The sequence below is a fragment of the Ursus arctos genome, unplaced genomic scaffold, assembly GCF_023065955.2.
Source record: "Ursus arctos isolate Adak ecotype North America unplaced genomic scaffold, UrsArc2.0 scaffold_8, whole genome shotgun sequence".
Classification (NCBI taxonomy): Eukaryota; Metazoa; Chordata; class Mammalia; order Carnivora; family Ursidae; genus Ursus; species Ursus arctos.
In genome coordinates, this window is record NW_026623100.1 from 74,403,709 (window position 1) to 74,419,135 (window position 15,427).

The 15,427-nt window shown below is 43.0% G+C and overlaps 1 protein-coding gene across 2 annotated transcripts in view; it reads left to right on the forward strand.

Moving 5' to 3' along the window:
• Positions 1-15,427, forward strand: part of NBAS (NBAS subunit of NRZ tethering complex) — a 341,603-nt gene that overhangs the window by 227,714 nt on the left and 98,462 nt on the right. For both annotated transcript variants that reach the window (XM_044390391.3, XM_026519115.4), the window contains 2 exons: positions 10,204-10,433; positions 13,753-13,863. In XM_044390391.3, coding sequence (XP_044246326.3) covers positions 10,204-10,433; positions 13,753-13,863 — 341 coding nt within the window. The remainder of the gene's footprint in view (positions 1-10,203; positions 10,434-13,752; positions 13,864-15,427) is intronic.

Sequence of the window (15,427 nt, forward strand, 5' to 3'; positions counted from 1 at the left end):
TGTCACCATTTTCTTATCAAACTATCTTTTCCTTTAAAGTTGTCCCTTGGAGCTCCCCTGTCTTGCCCTAGCCCTGGCCTCTGATTCGTGGTTATTAGACCACTCACCCCCCCACCCCCATGGCATGGTTCCTAACACCTGCTCCCATTCTCCTCTTGGGCCCAGTAGCAGAAGGCCACTGCTGTTCAGGGTCATTGCTTCCAGAAGCAGCATTAGATCCTAGGTAAAGCCAGTAAAGTCCATGTGACCCAGTGGTGATGCCTCAAAATATGATTTCTAACTTCTCAGCTGCTCCAGACAGAAACAGGTGTGCACTCCAATAGGGTTAAGACAGCACCGGCTCAGGAGCCAGCTCATTTTCCAGGGACTTCCTGGCAACTCGGTGGAAAGCATTGGGTTGGTTGGTAGTCTGAAAGGTGAGCTGAAGAGTTAGAAAGTACCCGTGATTTTTTGTTTTTTTAAACATCAAGATACAAAGAGGTTCTGAAATTCTTCCAGATAGATGTTAATAGGAAGTTAATAGATGTGTGAGTACCTCTCCAGTTGTTTTCTCCTCTCTGTCCCATGTCTTCAAGTTAATTCAGTCTCCATGGTTCCTTCACCTAGACACTGAACAGCCTGGTAAACACCAGCCTGTCTTCATTTTTGTTAGTTTTGTATCTTTTCCGAAACATCTGTCAGGATGGCCTTTCTGAGGTGGAGACCTGGTCATCCAGCCTTCTGCCCTAAATCCCTCTGTGATTTCCTGTTGTCTTGGCAAGGTCTGCACGCCCCCCATGGTCTGGCCTCTGCCTGTTTCTCCAGCTTCATCTTCCTTTGTTCCTGCCATACCAGGCCACTTAAATTTCTCAAATGTCCCCTGTATTCTCTTTCCTTGTCTTTAAACCTGCACTTTTGCCTGAAATGTTTGCTTCTAGAATTTCTTTGCTTAGCTCCTTGGTTCAGGTGTTACCTCACCTGGGCAGGCTTCCTGTCGCCTGCCACTTTTCCCAGTGCTCCCAGGCTGTATCTGGTGCTCTTCCAAGGGCATTTGTACTGCCCTGTACTTACCTCACTCATAGCTCTTAAACACTCTCTCGCTTCAGAGGGGAGGGGGGTGGGGGAATGGGATAGGCTGGTGATGGGTAGTAAGGTATTGCATGGTGCACTGGGTGTTATACGCAACTAATGAATCATCGAACTTTACATCAAAAACCAGGGATGTACTGTATGGTGAATAACATAATATAATAAAAATATTATTATAAAAAAAAACAACACTCTCTTGTTCGGAATTTAAATACTTCTCATCTCACTAGATAATGAGCTATTTGAGGCCAGTGTCTGTGTTGTATTTATTGGTTTTCCCAATGCTTAGAGCAGGATCTGGATAATAAAAGGGAGTAAATAAATGTTCACTGGGTAGATTATTAAAAATTAATGAGTAATTCTGTAGCACATGTGAAATGATTGAATTGTGTGTGTGTGTGTGTGTGTGTGCGTGTGCGTGTATTTGCTCAAGTATTTATCAGGTGATTACTTGATGCCAGGTGATATTCTAGATCCTGGGGAAACACGAGTGAACAAAGTACATAAAAACCCTTGCCCTTTCTAGACTTACGTTCCATTGAGGAAAGGATGGCATAACCAAAATAAGTAAATAAAATATATACTCTGTTAAATGGTGATAAGAGCTATGAAAACAAAAAGCAAAGAAGAAGAGTAAGAAGTATGTGTGTGTAGAGTACACTTTAAACAGACTCAGGAAGGACCTCAAGTTGCAGAAGTGACTTTTGGGGAAAGACAAAGGGATGAGTGCAGCACCGTGAAGATAGGAGGGGGAAGAGCGTTCCACACAGAGGGAGCAGCAGTAACAGAGGTACTGAAGCATCATTGTGCCCATCACATGTACTGTGGTATTTTCTCGTGGTTGAGATGATTTTGAAATTTTACCATATAAAACTCAAAGCGTTGAAGAGTTGCCTGCCTCCAGATGAAAAGGACAGAAATGCAATCTGTGACCAGACTTCATTGTGACCAGTAAGGTTTCCTCTGTCTGGATAAGAAGTGTCAAAAGGAGTGTGTGTGTGTGTGTGTGTGTGTGTGTGTGTGTGTGTGTGTGTTGGGGACTGGGGGGTGGGTAACAGCAAGGGTTGGCTTAGGGACTTGCATATGGGAGTTGTCAGTGGACAGTAGAAAGATCAGACCAACCCTGAAAAGGTATTGGCTCTCTTGAAATGCCTCACACGTTTATTCTGCCCCTTGATCCCTTGAGCAACCCCGTTGTGCAGAAGATAAGACTCCGAGAAATCCAGTGACTCACTCCAGGTTGCTCTGGTGGGAAGTGACATCCTATCACTTAGAGCTTCTGCTTCCAAGCTCTCCCTGCTTTTTGCTTGGACCTGAGCAGTTTCTGGCATCCAGGCTAATGAGTCATTCCCGGCAGGTTGTGCCACTGTGGCTACTGGGTAAATTGAAAACTCCTTCCTGTGATAGGGAAACCCTCAGTGAACTGACTGGCTCTTCCTTTCCCTACCAACCATGATCCTGACACTAGCTCTTTTGAAGTTTATGTTTTAGCTCTTCAGAATTTATCTCTCTCTGAAGTTAACATCCCTTTTCACACCTTTGTGCCTGTGCAGATATGATTTCCCTGCTTGAAGTGCCTCCGTCTTCTTCCCACTGCCAACATCTAAGTCTGAGCTCCAGAGGGCCCCATGTGGAGCGGTCTCTGCCTCCCAAGCAGACACGGGCCTCTTCCGTGTCCCATTGCTCTCGCATGGACTCCCTGTGAGCGGTTCTTTGTGGTGTTGTAACCGAAGCACAGCTGTCCCCTCTCCAGGTGGTGATTATTTGAGGACACGGACCCCATCTCTCTCTGAATCCCCAGGGCCTCGCCCGCTGTAGCTCCCCAGTGGCTGTCGATTGGCATGGGAGTAACTTCAGGAATCGTTGCAGCTGCCGTGGGTCAGGACAGCCCTCAGACTTGGGTTTTGTGAGCTCCGCCTCGCTTAGATTTGCCAGACTCGGGCATGGGCACCATAGCTGGATGTTGTAAGCACATAGGAGTTGTCCACTGACCACCCAACAGCTCAGTATTCGAGTCTTTCCAGCATCTTCCTTTGCATAAAACAGCATTGCTGAGTTTAGAATTAAATATAATAAACTCCCGATGAATCATCGTAGAAATTGTAATAAAAGTGGTTTCGATTTGTTGCCTACACATAATAGCACTCAGCGGAACTAGCTTTCACTCAATTGTCACTTCACCTTGTTTCTATTTTCAGCCCTCCCATTCTCTCCTCCCACCCCCTGTAGTTCTGAGCTGCGGGAGGATAACTTAGGTAGATTACTAGGTTTGAATAAAAGTACTGATAGATAATGCTAAGTGAAGTAAGTCAAGCAGAGAAAGACAATTATCATATGGTTTCTCTCATCTATGGAACATAAGAACTAGGAAGATCGGTAGGGGAAGAAAGGGATAAAGAAGGGGGGGTAATCAGAAGGGAGAATGAAGCATGAGAGACTATGGACTCTGAGAAACAAACCAAGGGCTTCAGAGGGGTGGGGGGTGGGGGAATAGGATAGGCTGGTGATGGGTAGTAAGGAGGGCACGTATTGCATGGTGCACTGGGTGTTATACGCAACTAATGAATCATCGAACTTTACATTAGAAACCAGGGATGTACTGTATGGTGACTAACATAATATAATAAAAAAAAACATTAAAAAAAAAAAGTACTGATAGAGTTTGTGGGGTTATTTCTGACAAAAGGCCTGTGTATCCTGATGGGAAGCCCCACCCGGAGCCAGCCAGCCAGCCCAGGCTCCTGGAGCTTTCCTAGCTTATTTTTGGAGCAGCCCACATTGCCTCAACTTTTCTTTTTAGTGACATAGGATAATGATTGACAGACTGTCAGCCGGAGAGAGTTTTCTCTCCTCGTGTTTGTCCTGATTGACTTGTTTTTATATTTAAGAAATAACACACATGTGGCCACAGAACTCAAATGATGAAAATGATATCTGGCAAAAAGTCAGTGTTTCCCTTTTGGTTCCTTCCAGAAATAGTTATGGATATGCATATGTATGTAACAGTTTTTTATGCAAATGTGAGTATACACATTGTTACGTACCCTGATTTTGTTTTCACTTATATCTTACCTTTATCATTATTGTAAACGCATCTCGAAGTGTGATCTTTTCTAGCATTCTTTTTTAAAAGTTTCAGAAGATAAAATCAGTTAAAAATGGAAACATGTCCTTTAGTTTTATATGCTAGAGAAGCAAACCCAGCAGGGGATGAAATTCAAAACTTTATGGTAGACTCTTTCTAAAATGTGGTTTTTTAAGCCACTAATTGAAAATACTAAGTAGAAAATTATCTCAAGCAAATAACAACCCTAGAGGGGAAACACACCACCTGTTTAAAATTTCACAACCAATATTACCAAGAAATAGAGACTATTAAACCGGAATGGATTTATTACTTCTGCTAGTAAGCAGTAGATTAAGTCATCGAGCATTCCGTAGTCATGAATGTTTAGGCATATTTTGTTTTTAGAGGGACTTGACCATATTCTTTAAAGAAATTATATTTTATTCACCCCCTGAAGAACTGCATTGCCAAATTTTGGGGAAAAATTAGAATAATTTAATTCTCCACACTTTCTGTTTTAAATTTTTGATGCCTTTTTATGTTGTTAGTTTTTGTAGCCTGTGATGTTTTGCGGTATCACTTTGAATACTGAATATGGGAGATTTTGAAGCTACCTGTAAAGTCCTTCAAAAGCTTCTTAGAAGCCAAAAGCTTTCATACCCTTGGATCCTGTCATTGAACTTAGTTGGGAAAAGAGAGAGAGCTTTGAATATGCCCTACACACACAAAAACAGCGATTCCAGATGTGAGTTTGGATGTAGAACATTGATGGATACCTGTCAGGAGCATAGGGAGAAAGGGCCTGATGCCGTGGTCAGGGCGCTAGGTGAGAGGCAAGGGGTTTGCCTCGCTTCCTTGCTACCAGACCATAGCCGAGGCTGCGTGGAGGGCAGATTGGCATCTCTGAATCAGGAACCATAGTCTCGTGCACATCACGGGGTTGGTATTAGGGTGAAATGACATTCACGTCAAAGTGCTTAGATACTTGAATGCCATACACTTGGGGGCTGAATGAATGAATGAATGAAGTTTTGGGGTGAGTAGGGGGGATGCTTTGGAGTATTTTGAGAGAAATTGTAAGCTCAGGGGAAGAACTGTTACTGAAACTTAAATATTGGAAATTATCACAACCGGTGAAGTTCCTTGAGGACGAGCCGGAGGTAGTAATGATGATGGTAAGAGGATAATGTGCATAGAGGGTTAGAACTTACTGCATGCTAATCCATCTAGCCTCATTTAATCTTTATGAAGATTCTATAAAGAAGAAATGGCTTCAATTTTAATGATGGAAAACCTGAAGTTCAGGGAGAAGAACCAGTAATCAAGGTATTTAATGCCAGTTCCTGTGCTTTTTACCCATAACTGATTTTCCTTTTTCTTAGAAGCCTTTGCGAGTTGTCCCTTCTCATTATTTTTGTGTTTTACACAATAAATTGAAGTTTTGAAAACTTTCTGTACATTTAACAAATATTTGATGATCCATAAATTTGAAGACACTTAGAAACCTATCATCAAAGAATTAATCAGCTGCTCTTAGTCACCACCTTATTAGGACAGAATTTTAAAACCAGGTATATTTATGTCAAGGGGTTGAACAGAAAATGGTATTCTAAAGTCTCTCCGTTGTCATTAGAGAAGAAAAAATGAAAGATTTGCAGATACAGCTTGAATCAGATTTTAGTTGGATACCCATCATTATGTGTCCTCTATGGTCGTTTGTATTTATACTTGCGTATATATGTATAAAAGGGATGACAGGGAGAATGTACATGTGTATGTAAAAAAAAAAAAAAAGCCAATCTGGTTGTAATATAGAATGACAGCATTAAACCCGTCAGTGAAAGTTGATCGTTTGTAAAAGGACTCTAATGCCAAGCCTTAGTTACATTTGGTGGGAGCTCTGCGTATTACGGGGCATGTCAAGATCCTTATAATTTCAGGGGGCGCCTGGGTGGCTCAGTTGGTTAAATGTCTGCCTTTGGCTCAGGTCATGATCTCATGGTCCTGGGATCAAGCCCTGCATTGGCCTCCCTGCTCAGCGGGGAGTCTGCTTCTCTCTCTCCATCTGCCTCTCCCCCTGCTTGTGCTCTCTCTCTCTCTCATACTCTCTTTCTTTCTCTCTCTCAAATAAAATCTGTAAAAAAAAAAAAATCCTTAAAATTTCAAGAGCTACCCCTTCCTTGTTGACCAAATATAAAAGGATGGTTTTGGGGGAGCATTGTGCTTGGGAGTCACTATAGGCCACCGTGCCACTTAACCCAGCGGCCTTGTCAAATGTCTCACCTCCTTATGCGTCTCTAAAACAGATGATACAAGTAGAGTCTGGTCCCACAGAATTGTTAGTGTTAGATGAGATTCAGTTCATGTATGTTTAGTACTATGCCTATCTCCACATCAAAGACTAAAGTATTAGGTATTTGTTCTTAAATATTTCTTAGTAAAGTGAACACATTTGATGTATAAAGAGTATGAAATAAAAAATACAGAGGGGCTAGATAATTTCTGTTTAGTAAAGGAAAAGAGATTAAAGTTGTTTAAACTGTGTAAGAATGTATTGGCTTTAATTCATTGGTCTAAGGTTGTAATTTTAGCAGAGATCTGCTCTGAAGATTTAGTGGAGGCATACATGAGAAAAAATGTGGAACTTCCCCAGTTCCGCACCTGGAGGGATTTCCAAGGATTTATTTTATTTTCATGACTGAGTTCCTATACATTCACAGGATTTTAGCCTTAGAAAGGGGACCATCTGGTGATGTTCCTTTGTTTTACATCTGAAGAAACCGAGCTCCTGAAGAGTCAAGAGAGGGGATCCCGCTCTTGACTCCCTCTATGGAGTTCCCATCACTCTTGTTCTGTGACCCTGTCATGGTGCTTATATTCAGAAGCCTTCTCTAGGCTGCTTCTGTGTGTGTCTTTGTCTGTCACTACTTTTTAATTCCTTGAGCGTAAGCTCTGGGTCCAATTTGCTTTCTTAGAATGATGGAGAAAAGAGTACTTTAAAATACCTTATTTTACTTGTGCCCATAACAAAACATGAGGAGCGTTTACCTCCTATAGGTGAGGAAACAGATAGGAAATAACTTGCCCCAAATTGCATCCCTCCTGAGTGAGGGAACTGGAATACACAGTACTACTCACTGAAAAGCCACTACTGCTGTTGACTATGCTTCCCTTTTACCCCCTACCTGATTTGTGCAGGAGACTCTACTGTGCTCTGGAAAAGACAAATTCATGAAGTATACCTAGTCTCTGCCATAATTTAATAAGCTATAATTTAATATTTATGAGAAAAAGCAATGTAAAGTAAATCGTATAGTGGAGGTACAATTAAAGTGTGTGCCTTTGAGGAAATCCCATAATCCCTTTCATTTTCAGAATACCTGCTTCATGCCAGGACTTGGTTTGTACATTTTATATGTATTGTCTCTGGGGCGTCACACAACCACGCAGGCTGCGTTTTACTGCCATTTTGTAGATGGCACAATTGAGTTTGTAGTTGTTCAGTAACTTAGCACGAGGTCATCCAGTGAGTACATTCTATGTGTCCATGCTGATTTCACTATGCCGTGTCATTTTCTTCATTGGCAAATAAATGAAAATGAAGGTTGTATGTGGAGACTGGAAACTTCCTGTGGGATGAAGAAATGCCCACATAAATGTTAATAGTAGTAAGTATGCTCATTATTGCTTTGTGTTGTCATTTTGGAGCTCTGTCCTCTACTGGGTCTTGGAATTTTTCCATAAATTATATCAAAATATGAAGAAAATAGAAATGAGAAGGTGTTATATAGTTGAGGTCAAATGAACAGTGTGGCCACTGTCCCCATACAGGTACCAAATCCCTGAGATGCCAGACAACAAAAGGTAAAACCTGAACGTGGAGAAAACCTGTGGGAAACCCTTGAGAAGAATGGAGGTGGTGGGCTTCATGAGCAGGGTGGGAAGCAACAGCCTGGTAGAGAGGGGCTCGGAGTCCCGCCCAGAGATGGGCTGCATGGTTCTAGCCTCTCCTTCCCAGCACATTGGGCAACTGCAGACTGAGGGCTTCGATCTGAAACTATGGGGTCAGTGTGACTATGGAAATAAGCCGTCCTCCGTGGTGGTGAACATGGGTTTGCTGCTGGAGTGCAGAACTGCGCTGCAAGGCGCTCTGTGAAAGGACAGCTGCAGAAGAGCTCTCCCGCTGCCCTGAAACACTGCTCATTGCATATTTGCTCTTACTCTCTCTCCTACTGGGGAGAAACATGCTAACCAGATGAGGTGTGAGGAAACAGGCGACAGTGGTGCCCTCCCTGGGGGCAGAGCAGGTGTAGACGGGCTGGCTGGCCCTGGAGTGGTGGCCCCGTACCACGTAACTTCAGGGCTGGTTCAGCCCACGGTGTATGATTCAGGGTGCTGCCTGAGGGTTCAGTCAGTAAGCAGAAAAGGGGCGGGGGTGAATGTCAGCTGTAGAGGTGGCACTGGGAGCTGAGGCGTGGGATCCCCTTTGCCTAAATCCATGGTCAGAAATACCACCCGTGCGGGCTCATCACTTCTAATGGCAGTTAGATTTGCTTCTTTCACACCACCTTTCTGTCAGGTCTTAGCTACGAAGGCCTTAGCACCTATTGTACCCTTTACTGGTTTTTGCTGGTGTGTTTACTGCTGATACCTGAGTAGTTAGTCTGGGCATTAACTCTTCCAAGAAGACATCGTGAAGAGAGACTTGCCCACGTCCCGCTCGTCTGTCTTCCCATAGCACTCCATCCTTACTTGTATCACACCATTTTACAACTGCTTGATTGTCTCTCCAGATAAATTGCATTCCTGGAGGAAAGGGTCACATCTTCTTAGTACATCACCTGGCACAAAATAGGTGCACAAGAAATATTTGCTAAACGAAGGAAAGCTGGTCTTGTAGCTTGCTTTGGAGAGGTGGCTTTCAATCCCAGGTCTTTTGACTTGAGATACCCTTGATCTGTGTTTTTTGCAGTAAGACTGAGTGTATGCAAGTAATAGGGAAAAAACATTGACTTTTTCCTCAAATCTACCTCCTGGAACCCAAGAAGATTTCCTTAATTGGTTCTTATCGGTACTCCCAGATTGTTCTGTAATAAGATCAAGAGAGAAATGTCAGGCTAGGTTTGGTAATATAGACTCGACATTGACAGATCTCCTGTTTAGCTCAGAGTAATGGCTTACACATTAGAAATGCTGACAGCTTACTATAATTAGGTGTGTTTCTGGAGTTTTTTCCTAATTTGCTTATTTTAAAATATAAACCATGTCTTCCCAGGAATTGGGAGTGATTGGGTTACTGTTGTTCAAGTATCAGGCTCCCTGTTAAATATTCCAAAATCATGGCTGAGCTGCTATTGCTTCATTGACACCCAGACCAACTTTAATGTAAATAAATGTGGCCAGTTAATCACTTCTTTTTCTATCCTGTCAACTCTTGGATTCTGAGTTCTGTTTTATTTGGATAATTTTATTGTTGTTAGAGAAGCTGTTGAGAATTATAGAACAATATTCCATTGAGCCCCCAATTGAGCAGAGTAGAAATTGGTTGGGTGCTCTCTTATACAACTAGAAGTGTTTTATGATTTCAGGAACAGGGATGGGTTTCTTCCTAACTTATCCCTGGAGAAAACACTCTTCTACTTAGCTGTCTAGGTGTTTATAATGGCATTATTTGAACTGCTGCTTTGTTATTGAGATGATCCAAAGAAAATTTATCCAGGAGCAATGATGACTAAAATTACTTCCAGGGTGAATTATAAATGATCAGGTAATTAGGGAATCAGTCTAATGTAGGATGATGGTAGTTGAAAAAGCAAGTGTATATTATTTTTTAACCGGTTGGAGATTTTTAAGGAAGAACAGAGCAGGAGTCCAGAAACCTTCTTCCAGACTCAGTTCTGTGTCTTGTCTTTGTGGTCTGCAAAGTAAACCACCTCTGCCCTTGATTGTTCAGGGTGGTTGTGAGCCTTGATTAAACAGCAGCAGGGGAAGAGCCAAACACCGCCCTGTAGACATGGTCTTCTTGTTGTTACTTTGTTCTGTTTTTGTTGTTGCTCTGTTTGTTACAGGCTGATCCCAAAATGCTAATCAAGATGGTCACCAGGCATGTGACTCGATATGGACATGAAGCCTGGCCGGAGGACCTGGTGTCACTGACCAAGCAGTTGCACTACTACAATGAACGTCTCCTGGATTTCACTCAGGCTCAGATCCTTCAGGGCCTTCGGAAGGGTGTGGACGTGCAGCGGTTTACTGCAGATGACCAGTACAAAAGGGAAACTATCCTTGGTTTAGCAGAGTAAGGGATACTTTGTCTCATAAAGGGATGGATTTAAAATATAAAAGAGAGGTGCCTGGGTGGCTCAGTCAGTTAAGCATCCGACTCTTGATTTCAGCTCAAGTCATGAGATCGAGCCCCACATCGGGCTCCACGCCCAGCAGGGAGTCTGCTTGAGATTCTCTCCCCCTCCCCCTCCCCTTCTCCAGCCTCTCTCTCTCTCTCTCCCTCTCTAATTTTTCTTTGTGGGTATGGAATGCCCCTTGGTTTTAATACTGGTCTCCATTTTTTTAGTTTAGATCAAATGAGAAGTACTTACATGTCAGAAGGTGGAGAAAGTGGGGGTGGGGTAGAAAACACAAATTAAAAAAAAAAAAAGGTGGGAAAGTGTGTTCACCTGCAATGGTTATTAAGTAGAGTTGTTTTGTTTTTAACACCACAGTTTGTGGAGTGCTTACCATGCACAAGGAGCTGTGTTAGGTGCTCTGTAAACTATTTTATAAATATTGTTTAATCCTCAAAGATAACCCTATGACATAAAATGCCATCCCCATTTTATAGCTGAAGAACACGAGACTTCACAGTGTTGAGTAACTGGCCAAGTTTACGTGGGTGGTAGGATCATCACTGGAACATTGACCTTGACCTCTCACATAACAAAGCCATCCCACGTTCACAGTGCCCCATGGCTGCCCCATCCTGCCTCTTGTGTTCCCAGGGAAGCACTGGCATACAGTTCAGTCAAGGCTTCCAGCCTTTGAAACTAAGTTAAATTGTGCCTACATTTAATGGTTATTCTTCCCTCCTCGTACATTACTTTAAAAAAACAAAGATAGCCCTGCTTATTGAAGTGATATATGCTATTTTTCATTATTACTATTTAAATCTTTAAGAAAGTGGAAAGGAGCCTTGGCCCTCTGTAATAAGTTTATAGTAGCCCAAGCTTCTTTCCTACCAGAAGACACCCCAAATTCTCTTCAGAGTAAGGCAGGGAATAGAGAGATCAAAGAAAAGATAGAACAGTCTGTCACAGGATTTAGTTAATTAAGAGAACTATGGAATCGCTTTTTCTAACCCCCCTCTGTTCTCCTGGAGATTAATAATTTCATAGAGTCATTTAATGTCTAATTGGAAAGTGACCAAAGAGGTCATTGAATCCAACCTGCTCACTTTTGGAAGAGGAATCTGAGAATCAGCTTGAAAGAGTTGTTCAGGGTCACACAGCCAGGGTGGTGAGCCTTGGCTCCCCATTGCCAAGTCCAATGGGCTTTTCCTCTGGGCATTTGGTAATCCTTGGTGCCATGCTCATGGTTTCATAGAAGAGGGTTACTATATAGAATAAAGGTTACAAGGCACATCTTAACATCATCTGTTACGTTTTGCTAGGGTTATTGTCCTTGATTTTCTTTTTTAAATATCCAGCTAACGTATGCTATCTGAAGTATGTCCTGGAGGACAAATACCTGCTTTTGACAAACATATAATGGAATCTTCTCCACAGTTCATTAGAAAGATATATGACAGCCTTTGAATGGCTTGTTTCAAATGTCTGAGTGTCCATGGCATCTCTGAGCTAGCAGTTCTGATTTGGAGATGGGAGTTCGGCATCTTATATACAAGCATCCAGGAAGCACCTGCTTCCTCCTGTTCCGCAGCTCTACCTTCAGTCATACACAATGCGGCCATCCTTCATTTTCTTACTAATTGTGTATCCATTTTAATAGCATTTGTATTCTGTAAGTGCAGTGCAGCTGTCCTTCGTTGCCTGTGTATCTTACATGATAGGTTGGCAGTGGTCAGTCAGGGTAACCTTGAAGAGGGCACAACATAGCTTGGTTTCTTCCCACCTTTATCAGGTGATAATCGTATCCATACCTGCTGAGCACGTTTGTGTTGTCAGGCAATGTCTCAGACTCCCCTAACAGAAAGAATGACTTGCTATCCTCAGGGATTTCTCATTCCATCATGGGGACGTGTGGGTACTCATTAAATACCTTAAGAATTTTTTAATTGACAATGCTCTATTAATTCTTGCAGTGACAGACTTATTCCACCCCTGGGCCTCCTTTTTATAGTCCATGAGCAAAGAATGGTTTTTACATTTATAAAGGTTTGTGGAAAAACCAGAATAAAAAAATAAGAGTTTGCTACAGAGACTGTATGTATGGCAGCGAAGCCTGAAATATTTATTAACTTGCTGTTTAGAGAAAAGGTTTCGCACCTCCTGGCTAATCAAACATATAAGCAACTGTCCTGGTTTTCTTTGCTAGGGTGCATGTAGTCTTAGCAGCATTACTTAATAAGAACAGAGATTTCATTTCTGTGCCTGTGATTTTGTCCACCAACCCTCCAACCAAGAATTTGTTGTTTGGGGCTATAGGGGTCCAATAATAGTCTTTCCAGAATGGCTTTAATGTGGGCACCCTGGCCCACATTATATATATCAAGAATTCTTGATAGATCTAGAGGGCCTCAGGTCTGGTGCCCCATCCCCAGGCTTAAACCTCCCACTGGCTCTCCATTGCTGAAGGGTAAGGTGCAGGCCCCTTGGCCGACCTCCCCTCTGCCTTCTCTCTCGGAACTACCTTGCCTCTGTTTCGCTTGTTTATCCTCCAGACTTCAGCTCAGATCGGTCGCTCTCTCATCTCTGCTGTCAGTATTTGAAGGCCTTTCTGGTGGCACTCCCCACCTCGTATTTAATTGTTGGTTCACATTTCAACTTCCTCCACGAGGGCTGTGAGTTCCTCAAGAAGTATCTTGTTTGTCTTTATGTCCTAAGCAACCAGCACAGTACGCGACCCTAGAAAACGTGAACGTTTGTTGAGTGATGAACTCTGCTTTCTCAGTTATATGGCTGCAGGGCAGGGATGCATTTCCTTTGCACTGTTTTTTGACTGTAGGCTGTGGTGTCTAGACCAGAATTTTTTCGCTCTATGTACGTTTTGAACTGGATAATGCCTTGTGGGAGAGCCGTTCTGGGCATTGTAGGATGGTCGGCACATCCCTGTCCTCCACCCACTGGATGCTCGTAGCACTCTCCTCTTCCTCTCCCGCCGTGATAATCAGACACTGGCAGATGTCCCCGGGGGGATGGAATCCTCGTCGGTAAGAACGACTGGTCTAGACCGTTCCTTGGTCAGTTGCAATGCACCACACTGAAAACCGAGCACTAGAATTCCTTGGAAGTACTTGTCCTGAATGACTGTGAAATGTTTTATTAAGGACTGTGCCGACTGCACCCCTCGCAGCTGGAGAGAGTCCTAATGAACATTTTCTTTGCTGATTAAGGTAATGTGTTTCTCTTCTCTCCCTTCCCTGTGGCTGACGGACATTCTTGAAGAACACTTGAGGAAAACGTCTACAGCATTGCTCTTTCTCTGGCGCAGCGTTACACTGTCTCCCGCTGGGAGGTTCTTATGACCCATTTGGAGTTCCTGTTCACCGACAGTGGGTAAGCACACGATTCGTATGTACGTTTATTGCCATGTCTGCTTTTTCAGATTCCATTTTAGAAGGATCTTGAAGTCGTAAAGTACCTTTCACCTTTCCTTTTGAGCTATAGTAAACCGACATTCGGACATTCTGTCTTTATCTGTTTCTGATACACATTTCAGTATTCCAACAGTAGGTTATTACTTTTTGCCTTTTGTTAATAATAGTTCTGAGTTACATTAATACTCGTGCATTTATTCAGAGGTTTATTTTATTGAGAATCTGCTGCGTACAAGAAACGGTGTCACACACTTGGGTTATAATAGTGAGCAAAAACAGGCATCCCAGATGTCTTGGAACCTGTAGTCTAGTGTGGGAGACAGACTATCATTGAATAACGACAGACAAATGTGACCACAGAAGACAGCCCAAGTAGGGGATTTGGCATAGTTAGAGAAGACTTTCCTGAAGAAATAATGCTGGAGCTGAGATCTAAATATTGCAGCACAATTATGTGCCCTACAATGAGAAGGAAACCATTTTCTAGGGAGACGAAACAGGTAAGTGCTAACGCCTTTTGACAGGAAGTAGCATGATGCACGTGAGGGCCTGACAGGTGGACAGTGTGGCTGAGGTCCAGAGAGTCAGGGGAGCACAGTGTGAGATGGCGCCATGGAGAAGCCTAGAAGCCAGGCCATGGGTAAGACTGCAGGCCTCTCACTCGAGTCATAGGAAACTATTGAAGGATTTCATAAAAGAAAGGGAGGTAATAGGATCAGGTCTACATTTTGATAGGCTCACTTTGGCTCCCATGTTGAGAAAAACTTTTAGGGAGACCAGTTCAGGCATAAAGAGACCAGTTAGGGAGCCATTAGAGTAATAGACTGTGACAGGAGACCATAACTTTAGAGTAGGGATTTGAAAGTCTAGAGGGAGAGATGAGAATGACTTTCAGAGATATCTAGAAGGTGAAATGGTTAGTACTAAATGAATCGATTGATAAGGACAAACTAGAAAGGAATTCAGTGAGAGCGGAAGGGTCAAGATCAGCTCCAGGATCTTACTGGGTCTGCCTGTTGGGTGAGACAGGTAGCCCTACTTACGGATAAGACATTTTGAAGGGAGTGTGAGGAAAAGGCAAGGAACTGGGGGAAGTTACACACATTGAAATGCCCAAGAGGAAAGGTCATGCAGACAGCAGATCCCACTGCTCTGGAATTCAAAAGAGGAGGAGGAGCTGGAAATACTAATTTGGGAGTTACATGCAGATAGATGAGAAATGAGCTATGTTGTGGGTGCACTTTGGCAAAGAATATGGAATGAGAAAGGAGAGAGACTTAAGACACCCTTGAGGACCTTTCACCATCAATGGCAGATGAAGGGCTACCAGCAAAAGGGACAGGAGAGTGCAGCCGAGAGGTAGGACGACAGAAATGGGCATCTGTGTGCTGGGGGAGCTGTGGGAAGAAAGAGTTTAAGGAAAGGGAGGGAGTACTGAGTGGGGCCAAATCCTGCTGAACAGTCAAGAGTTGCTTATAGTTCAGCATTTTTAAGTTTTATTAAATCTTTAAACTGTTAGCATC